This window comes from Caloenas nicobarica, chromosome 1 (assembly GCF_036013445.1).
Source record: "Caloenas nicobarica isolate bCalNic1 chromosome 1, bCalNic1.hap1, whole genome shotgun sequence".
NCBI lineage: Eukaryota > Metazoa > Chordata > Aves > Columbiformes > Columbidae > Caloenas > Caloenas nicobarica.
Window position 1 is genome coordinate 42,049,062 of NC_088245.1, and position 16,997 is coordinate 42,066,058.

The 16,997-nt window shown below is 53.6% G+C and overlaps 1 protein-coding gene across 1 annotated transcript; it reads right to left on the reverse strand.

Moving 5' to 3' along the window:
- Nucleotides 1-15,722: 15,722 nt before the first annotated feature.
- On the reverse strand, nucleotides 15,723-16,426 carry LOC135984440 (suppressor of cytokine signaling 1-like). Its single transcript, XM_065626758.1, has one exon. It carries the CDS (start codon nucleotides 16,424-16,426, stop codon nucleotides 15,743-15,745), a length of 684 nt encoding a protein of 227 aa, XP_065482830.1. The 3' UTR covers nucleotides 15,723-15,742.
- Nucleotides 16,427-16,997: the final 571 nt, after the last annotated feature.

Genomic DNA, 16,997 nt, shown 5'->3' on the forward strand with positions numbered 1-16,997 from the left:
TTTTACCTTCAACATGGGAAACAAGTGCCCATGTCAGCAGTCAGTAGAGGAACGGCTCCACTGTGCCCCTGAGCGCACAAAACACCCCTCGGCAGCCACCTCCTCCACGAGGTCGCTTTGGAGGAAGGCACTCGTATTCCAGAAGTGAGAACAACCAGACAGCAAATCCATCCCTAACAGCTGGGATGTTTCAGATCCACACGGTGCTGGCTCTGAATCAGCTTCGCAATGCAGGCAAGCCTGAAGAAATCTATTGTAGGGAAATCTAAGAAGGGCCCTTTGAAGAAGAAAACCCTCTTTTTGTGGGAGAATCCTGCTGTCTGTACTCATGAAGAGTCTTTGATTTCAACGAAAGCTTGTTTTTAGCTACGACATCTGCAATGCAACAGCTGAGCAGCGTCTGCCTCGAAAAAACCCCCCGATGTCTGAGGTCCTCACTTCTCTCTAGGCAGCTTCCTCCTTTCGCACTTCTTGTGAGACATGCGCACCGTCCACAAGAAAGCACTTCGCTGCCATTTCAAGGGCGCCCGCTCGCACAGGGCGCTGGGCTGTGGAGACTGGTGGGGAATGGCCGTGCGGGGAAAGATCTAAGAAGACAGATGAGCCCGTAAATGGCGCGTTGTCAAAGTCACTCTCAATCAGCTATTTTATCCCTCCAGAGTTTGTAGGAGTGAGGTTTGCTCCAGAGCAGTCTTTGCTTTACAGCATTTTTCCTCCTGTTCAGCCTGGGACGGGTCCTGAGGAGGAAGGGGTGCTGGCACAGGGGGTGGCAAGCAGCTGCGGCGTCCCCCTGAGCCCAGGGACGGCTCCGGTACCTCGCTGAGAGCCCTGACAGATGGGGAGGGGAGGCTTTGTGTGGCTCTGCAAGGCTGGTGCAGCAGCTGCACTCCTCCAGGGAAGGTTTAGCTCAGATTAACCAAAACCAACTCCTCTCCCCAAGACACACTGACGTGAGCTGCACGGGGCTGGTCTCAGCTGGAAATCGCTCCTCGCAGGTCTTAACGCCGAGCAGCAAGGACAATCAGGAGCCGTAACAAGACACTTGGGGCCCACTTGGTATTTCAGATGTGTAGGGACAGATCAGGCAGCTGTGGCTCTGGGGGGCTGTGGGGTTACAACAGCGCTCGGCAGCATTTGTCAGACCTGAACCATCTCAAGGTAGTTGGGGCAGAGAGAAGGGGGCAGGAGCTGCTACCCTCCTGTGGAAGAGCACTGCAGAACAGCAAGGGCTTCGTCGGCTCTTATATGACGCTCATCCCCATGGCAGCGCAGCTTTGCGGTTCCCAGCATTGATGTATTTCTAGAGGACAGAACATGCTGCTCCTGTCAGTGATGTGTTTTAACTGTTATCAGCATTTATCTGCTTCAGGAATTCAGAGCGATAAGTGGATTAAGTGCGGTAGGTTTGTAGGGCTGCTAGGTCAACATCCTCCTTCCGTCCTTCCCCTTCTCTTTCTATAAACAACCCTGTTGCCACTCTAAATGCCAAGTCTGAGAAATATCGCTGTCTGGAATTTAAAAATATATATATATATACAGATCTAGCATTTCAAAAGAGATCACACGTAAGACTCAGCTGTGGGATTAGTGGCACGGCCAGACCAGAAATACATTCACTGCTGGAATTTGCTATGGTAGAGCTCGCTGAAAAGAAATGGCTTTGAAACGACTACCCAGCAGCTATTAACTGCGAGACAGGATGACATTCTGTTCCTTAGAGCCTAAAGGGAGCCTGAATCTTTGAATGTTAAATTCTAATACAATTTGGTCTGGGGATTCTGGACTGGATTTTAACCCTGGAGACATAAATGCGAGGAAGATGAGGAAAATCTGGGGAGTTGTGTGTTTCTATTATGAGCCTGTAGCGGGACTGAACTGATCCCCCCCAAAACTTAGGTGGAACTAGCCAGGATACCTGTGCCAAAGGAAATAAACGATAAAGCTCTGAAGGAATAGGTTGCTGTATGACCTTCACTCACACATTGTACAGGACACTGCTGTGTGCGAGCTGGGACCTGCAGCACGGCGAGGTGGGACCTGCCTGCCCAGCTGCAGCCCCAGCGCAGCACAGCCCGGCCAGGATCCATATGGCTCGGTCCTTCCTCTGATGCAGCAAACGCTGATCGCTTCCTCAGACTAAATACAGGATTGGGCTGTGTGCTACCAACAGTTTCTGCTTGGGGCTGGAAAGCGGCCATTAATTTCACTCAAGCGCTGCTAAAAGCCGGTGACAGTGGCCAGCATCCCCAGCTGTGAGGAAAAGCACATTGTTCTGGCGCGCACCAACCAACAAGTCTGGGCAAGTGCTGAACCTACCAGAACTGCCTGTTCACAGCTGTGTCCAATGCACACCCACAAGCGAAGGTGCACACACACGTGCCCACACATGCCCCCGCAGCCAACTCCAGGGAAAGCATTTATTCAAACAAAAAGGCTGCTGCTAGCCAAGGCAAAAGCAATGCTGCAGAGACCACAACAAAGCCTCTTTATTGCTGAAGCATTTAACACCACAACCATCCAAAAGAGAAACACCGCTTGGCACAGAGAAGAGCTGCAGCAACTCGATGAGGGCTTCAGAGTGCTCCCCAGCATGGCCGCTCCGGATTCGCTGCCTTGTCAGAGACCGGCTCAATCCCCCACCGCTGGAAAACCAGCCAGCGGCAACACACGCGCCCCTGAGGATTCAGAATCTCTTTGACCCCTCTCACCCGGACCGCGCTGCGCAGCTCCCCTCCGCCTGGCCGCCGGAGCGACGGCAGAGCCAGCGAGCGCGGCCAAACCTCTGCCAGCGATTTCACCACCGTTGCGTGTCGAGTGCCTCTCAGCAGGGCTGGATGATGCCGAGGCAGAAGCTGCCAATGCCCGCGCTGCATTCGCACCCGCTGAACCGCTCTAGGGAACAGAACAATCAGTGACTCGAGGGGAAACCAGAAAAAGAAAGGTGTTGACACCGCCGTGGGGAAGGGAGGGGGCTCTGCTGTAATTCCCCTTCACCAGCGAAATGAGCCTGCCTCAGAAATCACCCCGCTTCTGCTCTTTTTCTGTTCGTCTACTGGAAAGATTCCAGAGGACTAAATTATCGTCGCACGCCTGACGCGCTCTTGGGGCTGGTGCTGCGCGGCTGCGCCCCAACCTCGCTGTGCTCCCTGTGGCTCCCTGGCACAGGCTCCTGGCACAGCGGGACCGCGCCTGGCAGGACTTCGCCGTCTTAGGCCGCCACGTTCCCGCAGGACGCCTCCCCGGCTGAGCCCGGGGCGGCAGCGGCGCGGGAGCTGCCCTGCCCACAGCAGAGCGGCCCATGTTTCGTCCGCTTGCCCAAGGGGGAAAAAGCTTCCCCCAAGCCGCTCACCCGCACCGGGCGGGCCGGCAGAGCCCCCTCGGGCCAGGCGGAGGGGCCCCCCCGCCCCGCCACCACAGAGCCCCGGCCTGGCCGGACCGCGGGGCGGCGGCTGAGGGGCGGCGGCCCTTGCCCGCCAGCCCCCGCCCGGGCCCACAAGATGGCGCCGTCGGCCCGGCCGCCCCCGGCCCCGCTCCGGCCCGGCAGCTGCGGCACGGCCGAGCCCCGCGGCCAGCGCGGCGATAAGTGGCGGGGACTGATATTTTTTTCCCTTCGGGGCAGGTGGACGCTCGCCGTCCGGCTCAGCCGCGCAGAGCAGGGCGCTGAGCCCGCGCAGCTGGGCCTGTGCCACCTGCGAAAGGCGGACACGGGGCCGGGCTCCTGGGGGTCGCACAGAAAATGAGGCGGGTGAAGGGCCCGTGTGGCGCCGCGCCCGCAGCCGCCCACCCGCACGGCCCCGCGGGAGCCGCCGCGCCCCGCAGCCGGTACCGCCCGGTGCCTGCCCGGCTCAGCGGCAGCGCAGCCGCGGCCTCGGAGACAACGAGCACAACTAGGATCCGTTTAAGGCAAAATTAATGCTAATTAACCGTAATCAACAACTCGGAGAACAACATTTACTCAGCAAGCGGCAGACACTGCAGCAGCAGTTTGCCTGTTCGGTGAGAGCGAGCAGAAAATGGGGTGTAGAAAAGGAAAATAAACCTTTGCTGCGGGCTCTGTTGGACACGCAGCCCCACTGCAGTGGGTTTAATTAACCCATCCCTGCTGCCCTCCTCACCCAACTCTGCTACCAGAGGTCACTGTCCCCACAGCAGCCCTCCTGTCACCCCCACACCCCTCTTGCCAGCAGCCCCCCCTCGCAGCCCTGCAGCAACCGCGACCGAGCGGCAGCAGCCGAGTCCCTTCTGCTGAGCCTTTTGGGGGGCAGCAGCCCCCAGCCGGGGGACCGAGCGTGGGGAGCTGTGGGCAGCGCGGCCTCCGGCGCCCGGCACCGTCTGCCCCAGCCGCCCGCAAGCCGTCCCTCCTACGCCAGGGGCACTCTGGAAACTCCTGCCAGCGCCGGTGAGGAGCGCGGTTTTATTATGAATGATAACTTCTCAGCTTGCAGAGGCCTCCTGACACCGCGCGTGGGTGTTTTCCACGACCAGCAAAGCCCAGGCGCCTATTTCATGCTGCTAACCAGTGATGCTGCACTAGTGAAGGCTCTGGCAATGGTGTTTAGCTCGCCATGGTTGCCTCGACAGGGGAACGCTCAAATCAGAGCCTCCCCAAACAGCGGCAGAGCCGCTGCTGTGCCCCAAGGGCGTGCGGCTGCTGTGAGCAGCCTGGCGGCAGCCGCTGCCTCGCCAGCCCCGTGGGAGTACGAGAGCAGGAGTCACAGACACGCGGCCCTCCCACGGCCGCAGGATGTGTCACCAGTGCCACGGCTGGGCTGGGCTGAGCCTTCTCACATTAGCACCAAAAATGCTGGGGGTGGGATGCTGGGCGGGAGCAGGGCACGCCGCTGACAGCTCCCAGCCGTGCTCTCTTGAAACAGGAGCCCCTGACCCCTCTCCTTGCCAGCTGCACGCCTTGCAGTGTGTACATCACGCCCTGAAATCCTGAGTGAAGGGCCGTGCATCCTCTCTGCAAGGGGCGAAGGGTGGGAGGCAGGCAGGTTTGGCACGGGCTGGGTCCTGTGTGGGACAGACGCAGGGAGGATCATGTTGGACAAGGTGGCAGCAGTTCCGAGGGAGCCACAGGACGAGTCTCTGCCAGCAGTGGCCTCGCCAGATGGCCCTTCTGGCCCTGTCTGCACAGGAAAGCTGCTCCAGCCTCAGCAAGTCCTGCTTTGCGCCAGCTGCTGTGCCAGCCCCGGCTCCCCGCATCCTGACACAGAGCAGCTTCTGGCTGCCTCTGGTACCCCGGCCTGCCCCATGGCTGCCTCCAAATCCAAGCTCCTTCCCCCCAAGCTTGTTCAAGGAGACCCCATGCTCCCCTGCACCCAGACCGCCTCATTCCTTCCCCTGTTCCTGCCCTCACTTTTTTTCTGTGATGTTTGTTTTTCAGTTGGGACCCTTCCTCTGGCCTGCAGCAGCTTTCTAGCTCAGGGTGTTTGAGGGCACGACCCTCATCACAGTGACAGTGACCTTGGGAACCAGCATGGTCCCCCTGCAGCAGACACATGTGTGCAGTTGCACCCTGATTTAGACCAGCACAGCTTTTCTCACGCATGCCAGGCCTCTGCCAGCTCCTGGGAGGAAGGCTGGGAAGGGATTAAGTAGCTAAGTATCTCACTGGAAAATTAATATGGCTTTTTTTTTTTTCCTAATAATTCCTCAACTTTGTTTTTATCATGAACTGTGGAGAATATACAGGCTGATACAGCTGTTATAGCATGCTCTCCTAGGGTAGAAAAACACCTTTTTGCCACCAGCCCCTATTCTGGCTATCCAAACTAAACAAAGCATCTTGGCAAAAGCATTTGCTGGAAGAACTACCTCTCTGCTAGGATTTTTGCCAATACAGAAATGTGTTTCATTCTCTCTTCCCACTCCACCTCCCAATTTCCCACCTGCCGTCTACCTCCCTGGCTGACAGTACTACAGGACAAGGATCTGTAGTTTTGGCCTCATGCAAGAGGATCATCATGGGGTTTTATTTTTCAAACCCTTGCAGAGCAGGGTTTGAAACCCTCTCCTGCTGGAGTCTCTCCTGCTTGGAAAACTGTGCAATGGCAGGTGTGGAGCCAACAGGGATGGGAAGCATGTGCTGTCTGCACGGAGACGTGGGACTTCGGATACCATGGCAGGGTTCGGACCCCTTCTCCCGTGGCTAAATGTATCTCCACTTGCTCTTTATATATATATATATATATATATATATATGCATGTATGTACAGGTACACGCACACGTTTTACACTGAGCTACTATTACTTCCTGAGGTGTCTCTCAGGCAGCCCTCCTAGGTCCCCCCGTAGCCCAAGCAGCCATATGGAGACCCTCTACCACAGCCAAGCCCACGGCTCCTTCTGCAGCGCCCCTCTCCCCACTCTGCACACGCTGGGGAGATCCTTCCCCACCCCAGTACTGCTTCCTTTATTATCTCTGCCCAGCTGTGGTTTATAAGTTGTTTAAATCTTTTCTAGGAACAGATAGAGATCACAGTTACCCAGAATCCAGAAACACAGACAGCTTGAAATGTGGTTAGACTCTGCCCTACTTTCATTGAGCTGAGAGCAAGGCTCTGCCAAGGTGCTCAGGGGAGAGGAGGAGAGAAGGAGAAAAGAGAAAGACCCATCTCAGCAAACCGCCCCTTCCTCCTGCCCCAAGAAACAAACCTAACCTGTCCCCCCGACCCTGCCGGATCTCTTTGAATTGCACCACCTCTCCTCCTGGGCTGCCTGGGACGTGCAAGCAAGCAGGGCATGGAGACGTGAGGCCCGGGAGAGATGTTTTCCTGCGCCACAACACTCCACACAGGCGCGGGCATCTCCCCACGCTGAGAGAGGCATGAGGGTTTCGCTGAATCAGGGCCACGAGGATGGCAACGCGGGGAGTGCTGCAGATTAAGAATGAGATGTGTCAGTAGAGTTTTTACTGGCCGCACACTCACCGACAGCTTTTCCCCAGACTAAGCTGCTCTGAGGCCGAGGGACCGGCAGGAGTGGAAGAGCCCCCTGGGACTTCCCTCCTGTGAGAAATCCCCTCCCTGGGAAGTCCGTGCTGGGTTGCAGAGCTGCTGCGGGGCTGCACGGCTCCCTCGCGCTGTCAGACTCTTCCGACGGCAATCCTTCCAGGAACCTGCAGTGACCTGGAAAGGGACACTGCTGAAAAAATGCCAGGAGGCCTTTTTCCTTCGCTCAGTGGTGCCAGCCCACCAGACCAACCTGCAGACAAGGATGCGTATTTCCCACACCCATTTTGCCCGGGGTCTGATTCGGATAACCCTGGGCTTTTCTCACAAGCACTGATGGTGTTCAGAGGAGACAGGACTTGGGTGGGGGAGAACAGCGTGCAGATACGTACCTCTGGTTCTGTGACTCTCTCCAAAGCAGAGAATATTCACTAAGTGATTCCACCTGTGTTTCTCCAGCTTTGGAGCAGTACACAAACAGACAAACCGCTTGCAGCCACTAATATTTTAAGGACGTTGCTTAACCCTGCTTGGAAATGCATGTATGAAAGGAAGGATCAGCGCAGCAGTGGGGTAGTTTTGCTGGTGCACTCACTAGTGGTAGCAACAGTGAGGCGTTTCAGGAGAAGGGTTTGCTGTAGTCAAGGCCATAGAGAAATGCTAAAGAAGGTATCACCTGAAAGATAATATAGCCCAAGATCATGGCAGTATTTATTAACACTATTTACAGGGACTGACTTTAACAGCCTTGGAAGGAAGAATGAAAAAATGCCAGCAAACACATTACGTTCTCCTGCAAGAAGTTTTTTCATCCTATTGAAAATCTTTGTTAGAAAGAATGATGAGAATGGTAATAACAAGGCACTATAATTATACCTGATCGTTCTATAATCTCTCTCTCTGCAGAGTTCGGGAGCACTTTACTGCTATTATTGGATTTGAACAGTCCCATCTGGATAACATACGACTGATTTGTTTGCATGGCTTATTTTAGGTATTTCAGCATGTACGTTAGAGCTGCCTTCGTATCTGGCCGACTCCCTGCATCTTCAGCTCCTCTCCTCTACCACCCCGTTCTCCCGTCTCAATGCCTTGGAGAGTTCTTCACAGAAGTCCAGGGATAAAAGGAGCTGTCAGTCCTTCCCCACCCAACCCAGCACCACAGAGCGAGGGTTACAACCTAGAGGCTGGATACTACCTAATACATCTGGATTTGCACCTGTATTATTTTAGGCTTGAGATTCAATTAATCCCAAAACACCCCTAAAGGCACCTAAAAGTCTAAGCGGCAAGGACCTGGCGCATACCTTGTGCCAATGTACACGCTCCACAGTCAGAAGACCTGCTGCCTTTTAGACCGAAGGTTTTAAACCGAGGGGGCTGCTGTGTGCGTGCGTTCCCGGCACGCATAGAACCGGGGGAGGTGTGAGGGATACCGGCATCTCTACAGACTCAGCATTCCTTGTGATGCCATCTCAGTTACGGTGACGCTGGCGAGCTCCCGCCACAGCTCCCGGTCACCCTGGCGTCTAAATGAGTGAGCAGCTCCATCGAGGTCAGGAACTTCATTGGCCCCTTGTGGAACCTCTTGGGTGTGACGCTGGGCACTTGCTAAATCACTCTGTCAGGGCCAGGAGAAAACAGACATAACTGAAAATAATTCAGCCTTTGTTTAAAAATGTTATTATAAAAAAAGTGATTTAAAAAAAAAATAAAAGCATGATACAAAAACTATGGTTTACATGAACTGAACTGTTTACAGTTCCGCAATTTGTCACTAGTCTACAGTGCAGGGAACGTCCCTTTCAGACTTAATCTGCATAAAACTTAACAAAGTTGCCTAATTCTATTGTTGCTCTCACTGCTTTTTAAGGGATTTTTTTTTCTCCTGTGAATTGAAGCAAGGTCTTCTCCTGCATCCCTTCCACCTCCCACCTGGCCTCATCAGCATGGACAGGTGGGGTTTCCAGTGCCTGCCCATCCCCAAGGCTGTGGGCACATTTTCTTGAAGAGTTTAAAAGGACCCATTAGTCCTGCTTTAAGTTTTCTCTCAACTTCATCCTTCTACTTTGGAGTATTAAATCCAGTAATTCATTCTCTTAAATTCTTCAGAACTGTCTTTGCCAATTTGTTTACTTCTCGTTTATTTTTAAAAGACAAACCCCCAATGGACATAAGCTCTCGAGTCCCTTTTGAAAACGCAGTCTTGTCTGTAAAGTGCTTTGTTTGTGATCCTCTCCAGTCCTTTAGGCTATTGTTTACAAGCTGGAAGGCATCTGCGCTTGGGTTAATCATGCCGAATGCCAGCAATTCCCCCAGCATGATTTGTTGCACAAGCCAGTGGGAGCAGGTTTTGTTTTGATTAAGTTTAGTGTGGAAAACCCATGTTTGCTCACATCAGCCTGAGAAAATGGAGGGGGGGGCATGGGGGATAATCCAAAACCTGCCGAGGGGAACAACAAACTGGTCATTGATTTCAATGGCATCTGGGACCAGCTCGAAAGTGGAGAGGTCTGACAACACGGGTGGTGTCTTGGGAAGGCAGGTAGCCCAGGAGCCAAAAAATCTCCCTTTAATTGTGTATGTATGTTTGCTCTGGGTTGGATTAATACAACACAGATCTAGGAGGCTGCCAGTGCTACATGGTATTTTGCATGGCTTTTCCAAAGCCGTGCAGCTCCTTTCTGACACGAGGGTAGCTGGGCTGGAGCCCCCTAGGCACAGGAAGGCAGAGCCATCCCAGCTGACGCTGGCCGCTCCTGACGCCCTTGGCTGACAAGTCAGAGCCTTTCATTCATTCTGGACTATGGCGAAATTACTCTCCCCAGCCTGTGCTGGTGCTTGCCTCCAGGCATCAGGCGGGTGTCCCCATTCTTCTGCTCGTAAAAGCTGGGAGGAAGCGCCCGAGGGCTGCTCCCTGCTCCCGCTGGGGCTGCCACCAAACCATTGCTGGGGGATACAGCTGCACACCTGTGGGGGTGGGTGTGGGGGTCTGGCATGTGCAGACACCCCCCCAGCCTCCAGCGGCCCCACCACCGGTACCCGGAGCTCCATGCATACCCAGAGCTCCACACAGGAGCTACACGCACACATGAAGCTCAGCACGGCCATCCCCTGCTGAGCTGGCTCAGCTGGCCTGGGCTGCACCCCGTGCTGTTGAGCCTAAGCCTGAGCTTAGGCTGGCTTGTTCCCAGACTCCTGCCATAGCAGAGGTGTGCCCAACAAGGCACAGAGCTCAAAGCTGCACCTGGATCTCACCTCTCCCATTTCTTGGCTCAGCATTTCCTGCTCCAGAGGTGCTCCATTAATCACCATTAATCCCTTTTCATACCCACAAAGCATCTCTGGTGGCCTGTGGCAGGGACTTCCCCTGCTTAAGCCGTATGTTGCGTGAAGAAATGCCTCCTTTTGTTTCTGTTGAGTCTTGCACTTGAGTATTTCATCAGGTGCCTCCTCGTTTTTTTTCAGAAAACACACTTACTCAGTCACCTTCTCCACAGCATTTAGGCTTCACAGATCTCTACTGCAGACCTCGGCCGTCTCTTTTTCCCAGCTGAAAAGTCCTTGTCTATTGAGCCAGCCCTTACGTGGGAAGCGTTTGGAAGTGCTCTGCTTTGCCTGAATCAAAACCCCAGCTCCACCAGCCCCAGCTGAGATCACACGGCAGCAGGAGCACGGGGGGACCCGGGTGGCTCTGCAGGGAGGCATCGGGACGGCACCTCCCTCTGACACCCGCTGCCTTTGAACGCTGCCCTTGGCAGCCCTTTGCCTTTGCAATGGTGCAGGGCAGGCAAAAAGCTCCAGTGCGCTGCAGTCATTATAACTTTACAGATGCCAAACATCTAAGGAATTGGTGCAGAATGAACTCAATTAGACAAAACCATCACATTCCCCCATCCAAGGCATTCTTGTAACTTAAGATTTTTAGCACATTTAAAGGCTAATGATTCCAACACACATTTTGGGAGGGACATGAGGGTAAGGGTCCAAGACTGAGACCCAGCTGTGTGTACACAGAAAGTTTTATTTTGAAGCTTGCCTACCTAGGAGGAGCTCATTTCCAAACACTGAGGATAGCCAAATGTTAATAAATTCTTTGAAATGTGTTTTGCACAAACTTGTGGTTTTCAGTGAATCCCGATCCATTGAGGCAGATCCCTAATGGCACACAGACCCTTATGTCAGAGGTAATCAAGTATTATTACAAGAGCTGCTGGCAGTGGGGCCCCTCCTGTGCACACACATGGGTACATATGGAAGTTATTAACAAGTTTCAGAGAAGGATTTTGGGAAATTAACCCCTGGGGCCCCAGAACGCTGCTAACAGATAGCTAGTCGGGAGCAGATGAAGAGCAGTTTCCCACTGGATGCCAGTGGTGTGTTGGGACCAAAATCCAGGCCCTTCACAGCCCGGTAGAGGAAGCCCCTCTCACAAGGATTAAACTTTTCAACTTCTGCTGTTAGGAAGAACGGTTGAAAAAAACCATCTGCAAGGCTGTAAAAGTTTCCTCGACAAACTGAAATGAGTCATCTGGAGAAATGTATAACATAACATATAAAAATGCAAACAATTTTCTTCTATTCCCCAAATGGCGCTCAAGAGGTTCTGAGGAAGTTTGTGATTTCTTTATAAGCCCCTTTAGGAGCCACCAAAAGAGACGTTTGGATGGAGGCCACCAGGAGCTGCTCCTACATGGCAGAGAGATAGGTTCAGAGGCAGAGTGATTAAAGTGAATGTCTCCCACTCGTTAACGAAAGCAGCAGGACATCATTTCCAGTCACCTCATGGAAGTAAACTCGTATGGTTTTATTTGTCCAACTTTTTCTCGGGAGTTTAAGGAAAAAGGTTTCTCTTTCAATGTCCAAGCAGAAAAGGAAGGAGGACTCTGTAAAGCTGGCCCCAGCCAATGTACTTTTCACGTTCCTGTTCTTCCCAAATTGGTTTCCTTTCTTCCACCAATCCTGATCTGCAAAGCGACCTCTCCTCGGGAATAATGAGGATACTCACCCATCATATGCTTTAAATTTTCCTAATACAACGCTTGGCAGCCATTCACTGCTTTCCATCCACAGATCTCAAATCAATTCGCTACAGCCCCGCATGGAATTGACTTACTTGTAAGACAAGAGACGAGCACTTGCTGTGCAATTAAAAATATATATATATATATAAATGAACAAAATAAAGCAGACTTCATTAAAATCCAAACTATTTCCTCCTCCCTCTGTGTGATTTTCCTAAGGCACAATTCTGGCCGCAAACAGGGCTCTTCCGCAGCCCCCAGCCACACAACCCAAGACGCTCGTTTTCGGCCAAATGAGAGTGGTTCACAGCCAGGTCAGAGCAATCCGGTTAGAAAGCTCTTCCCTCTGTGAGCTATAACTGGGGCCATAAAACAGAAGCATTCCTCTGCTCGGTTATAAACGTGGAAGAAATTAGCCCACTCCTTCCCCCCTCCCCGCTTTCTGAAGGGAAGGCAGCCAAGGTGCCTCAGTGACAACACCCCCAAGGAAGACAAGGAGCGAGGGGACAGGCAGGGTGCTCGGGGTGGGGGGGACAGTCCCACTTCTCCCACAGCAGGCAGAGAGCGAGGGCAGCCATGTGGCTGATCCCACTGAGGCAGGGGCTTCACTGGAGAACCAGGGCATGGTCCAAAAACACAGGTGCCCAGAGCCAGCTGAGATGCCCACAGGGGCTGGGTGGGCAAAGGAACCACAGGAGAGTTGTGCTCTGCTGGAGCTTTGCCCAAAGAGCACTGATGGGTGAGTAATGGGATGGTGCCTGAGACCAGGCGGAACCCATGGCAGGCAGCAGCACCCAGAGCACCTGTGTGACCCAGGGTTGCTCCATGTAGCATGGGGAAGGCAGGAGGGAAGTGATTTTCCACCCACCAACATGCCACAGTACTTGGTGGGCACTGCCACCATCCCCCACCTCCTCCATGGCCAGTCCCACCTCCCTGCCCTATGAAAATGCAGAACTGCAGAGTTGTTCAGGATAAGGGACCCCAGGAGGTCTCTAGTCCAACCCGGGGCTCACACCAGGGCCAGCTCTGAGGTCACACCAGGTTGCTCCAGGCTTGATCCAGCTGGGTGTTGAAACTTCCAAGTGTGGAGACTATACCTCCCTGGGCAACCTGTCCTCCAACCAGACTACACTCATGGGGAAACGTCTCCTTCATAGCCAGCCTGGATTTGTTTCCCCTACATCTGCCATGCACCACTGTGGTGAGCCTGGCTCCTCACTGACCTCCTTGTAGGTACAGACAGGCTGATGTTAGGTCCCTCTGAAGCCATCTCCAAGCTGAACAAGCTCACCTCCCTCAGCCCCTCCTCACAGGGAAAGTGCTCCAGCCCCCTGAGCTTCTTGGGGTCACCCCTTCCTCGCCAACTCACTGCTATTTATTGTGGTTTTGTTGCACTAGGGAGCCCCAAACTGGGTGCGATACTCCAACTGGGGTCTAAGGAGTGGTGGGGACAGGAAGGTCATCAGTCCCCTTGTCTGCTGGCGCTGCTCCTGTCAGCGCAGCCCAGGATGCTGGACGCCTTTGCTGCCAGACAGCTCACAGGAGGATTCGGCTTTGCCATCTACCAAGACACCCCATCCTTGCAGGGGTTACAGTGCCTGGACATGGCTGCTTCAGGAGCTGGAGACACCGACAGCCCTGAGAGACGGGGCCTGTGTTTGAGCAGGGGATGCACAGGGTTATTTTCTCAGGGTACCCCCTTGGTGATGCTGCTTGGGGTAACACAGGGTGCCCCAACCCTCACCTGGGGTATCACAGCCAGACTCAGACATCTGAGGGCTCCAATTCACCGCCTCTAACGGACCCAGTGATGACGACAGCTGCAATTATCTGCTTAGCTTTTTGCCCTGGCCCTGCACAAGATTACAGCTCCAGCAGCAAGCAACACCGTACCCAGGTGTCGCTGCCACCATGCACGTGTGCCCTGTGACAGGGAACAACCCCAGCGTGTGCTTTTGTGCCAGGCTGAACCGCAGCAGCTGCAGGTCAACCCAGCTGCCCCCAGCCTCCCCAAGACCGAGAGGAGCAGGCGGCAGGGAAAAGATGGCCACTTCTCCAGCATTTATTTAACTACCTTGGTTCATAAGCCAGCACCCCGAGATAGGAAGCCAGGCACCTTGGCACCAGCAGAACGACAGAGCCCTCCAGAGAATAAATCCAAATGTCTAAGTCAGGCTCCTGCGATGAATCACAGCCTCTATCTCTCTCTCTCTGTGCTGACCGCACGCTTTGGTTCCTCAGATAATGTACCTGAAGCCAAAAGAGCAAATTCAGGGTAATCTCTCTCCACGTTTCGCTTTTTCCCGCTGTACAGGTCTGAAAGGGAAAGCTGGGGTGGGCTGAGCAGGCTGCCCACCTGCCTGTGGATCCTTGGCGGCATACAAAATGGTTTGGCTCAGATTTTACAGTATCTGAATTTCTCCTTTCATGTAGCTGTTTTCAGGCTTTTATTTCAAAGACATCAATACCTGCCTGCACCCCTGAAGTGAACCATAAGCCTATTTAAGCCAACTCCGCTCCTCTCATTTGTACTCACATCCTCATCAGTTCAAGTCCACTAATGCTGCGCCCTGTTCTAGGATCTTGAATTACTGATGTTTCTTTCAAAAGCTCAGTACAAATTTTAAGGTACTAAAAATCATTCTGGAAATATCGCCCCTACATTTTTAGGAAGTATCTTATGTTTAGAAAATTCTTTACTTGATTACATTATAAGATGAACTAAGCTTATTGTTCCTATCCAGGACCATCCATTTACGTCCTGCTTTTGGTCTTTGTAAGAAATTCACTTGCTCGGTTTCAGTTTGATTACCACGTCCCAGTATTAAACTAACCAGGTTTCCAATACTGCAAGGAAATGAAAATACCACCATGTATTCATTGACTTTTGAAAATAAGTATAAAAAACCCCACGTTTATTACATTTTTTTTAAGTATTGTATAAAATTTTTTTTGCCCTTTTTTAAGGCAAAACCAAAATGTCTTTGTTTCCTGTAGATGGCAGCAGCACACTACGAGATGAGCACAAGAAAAGGCGCTGGATCCCATCCGTTCACACCCTCTGGGAGCAGATGCAACTCTCCAGACGAGCATTACCTCTGCAAGAATACCATGCCCTTAGCATAACGTAACTCATCTGCACTCCCAAAAATCTGTTCAAACAAAGCAATGCAAAAGCCAGTGAAGCTGCACGTGTCGTACATGGCTGCAATGGTTCCCCTCTTGTGCAAACGTTGGCCTCTGAAGTGGTGGGCATCACATTCGTGCTGCGAGGAGCACAACGTGCTCTTGCTCTGCTGCAGCTGCGTGGGTACCTGGCTGGCACAGGGGCTGTGCCCACCGATGCCTGAGCTGTACAGCTGTGGGACTGGGCTCAGCCACACCACTTCACGAGGGCAGATTTGTAGCAGAAACGAGCTTGGGCACTTTGGAGTAGAGGAAAATACAAGGCTGACCTGGGAGGACAGCCGACTCACCTTCTTCTCAAGCTTGTAAGTTATAAATGGAGCAACGAGCAGGACTTGGTGGCTGGGGGAAAATCTCTGCTCTTCAGGTTTGGCTTTACCCCAGGCATCTCTGGGGAAGGTCACGCACGCTATGCACGTACGAGGACACAGCTGTCACAGCCAGCGGGCTCCAGCCCTGCTCCCCCTGCCCTCCCCTTCCTCTCCCAGCAGCCAGTCCAGCCCCACCAGCATGGCAGGCATCCCACCAGCACAGCCACGTAATGGGCACCTCCTTTCGTCTCCCAGACACATGGCGTCATCTCCCAGCCCATGACGGAGAGGGGCTGGGGATGATGCTCCCCTCTGACCCTCCTCTTCCACCCAGGGCTGAGACCACCTCCTCCCTCGAGCACAAACCCGAGGAACCCCCCAGCCCTGCTGTGTCCCCCATGGCAGCGCTGGCAGGCAGGCTCCGGCAGCACAGTTCTCGCAGCGTGGGCACTGCCCGGCGGCTCCGGCACAGGGGCTCGGAGAAGATCAGGGGGGTTCCCCCCATTTCATCAAAGTGCAAGGGGTTGTTCCGGGTCCCCGCCACCACCAGCTCCAGCAGCCGGACCACGCAGTCCGAAAACCAGTTCTTCAGGCGGAAATAACCCTCCTGGAAAGAGATTCGAAGGCTGACGGGCCCCGTCGGCATCCGCACGCTCAGGCTGAACAAGCAGTTCCCCTGCGAGCTGTCCCGCACCAAGTAGGTGCCGACGGGCTCCCGCTGGAGCTTGGCGTGAGCCTCTCCCACGGACAAGGGGCCCCAGTAGAAGTCGCTGGCCTGGAGGATGTGGAGGGATCGCTCCAGGACCTCCCACTCGCAGCTGCGAAACATACGGAAACGATCGGGCAAGCTGGGGGGTGCGGGGCTGGGGAGAACACTCCGATGCTGCCTTTGGGGACGAGAAACAGTGGTGTGCGTGTTGTGCAGATCATCTGGCCTCCCTCTGATCATGTCTCAAAGAGCCCATGGATCCTGGGAAGACGCTGCCTTTATCATGCTTCCTCCTTTGCATCCAGCCTGCAGGACAGAACGAGAGTGAAGCAAATGCAATACCTTCTTCTAACTGGGTAAGTGAAGACACTTCACAAGGGAGAAAGACCAGCAAGAGCAGCAAAGAGCTACTGTATGTCACCAACCCCCAGTTGCAGGGACAATCGAGAATATACGTGCAGGAAGCACAAGGCAGCACCTTACAGAGCTCTGCACCCATTGGGTTTCAGTGATTGACAGCCAGGGGCTCCCCAGCACACCCTTCAGCAGGCTGGTCTGAACCTAGCAGATCTCGGTATTTTGAGATTTCCCTCTGTTGGGTGTTTAGGTGCTTTTCGGAGTGGCCTTGAGACTGGCAAGGGGAAATGACACCTGAAATCAGAAGGGTAAAAGTGTCCCAAAGCATGAAAGTATCCTTCATTTTGTCATTCCATGAAAGGTGGAAAGGTTTCTTTGACATAAGGACAGACAACAGGACTTAGAAGAGGCAGAAGATGGGAATGAGCCTTTCCCAGCAAACCCCATGAACCAT

What these genes read in the sequence shown, in the direction of transcription:
- LOC135984440 (XM_065626758.1), bottom strand. Translation starts at nt 16,426, where the DNA reads ATGATCAGAGGGAGGCCAGATGATCTGCACAACACGCACACCACTGTT.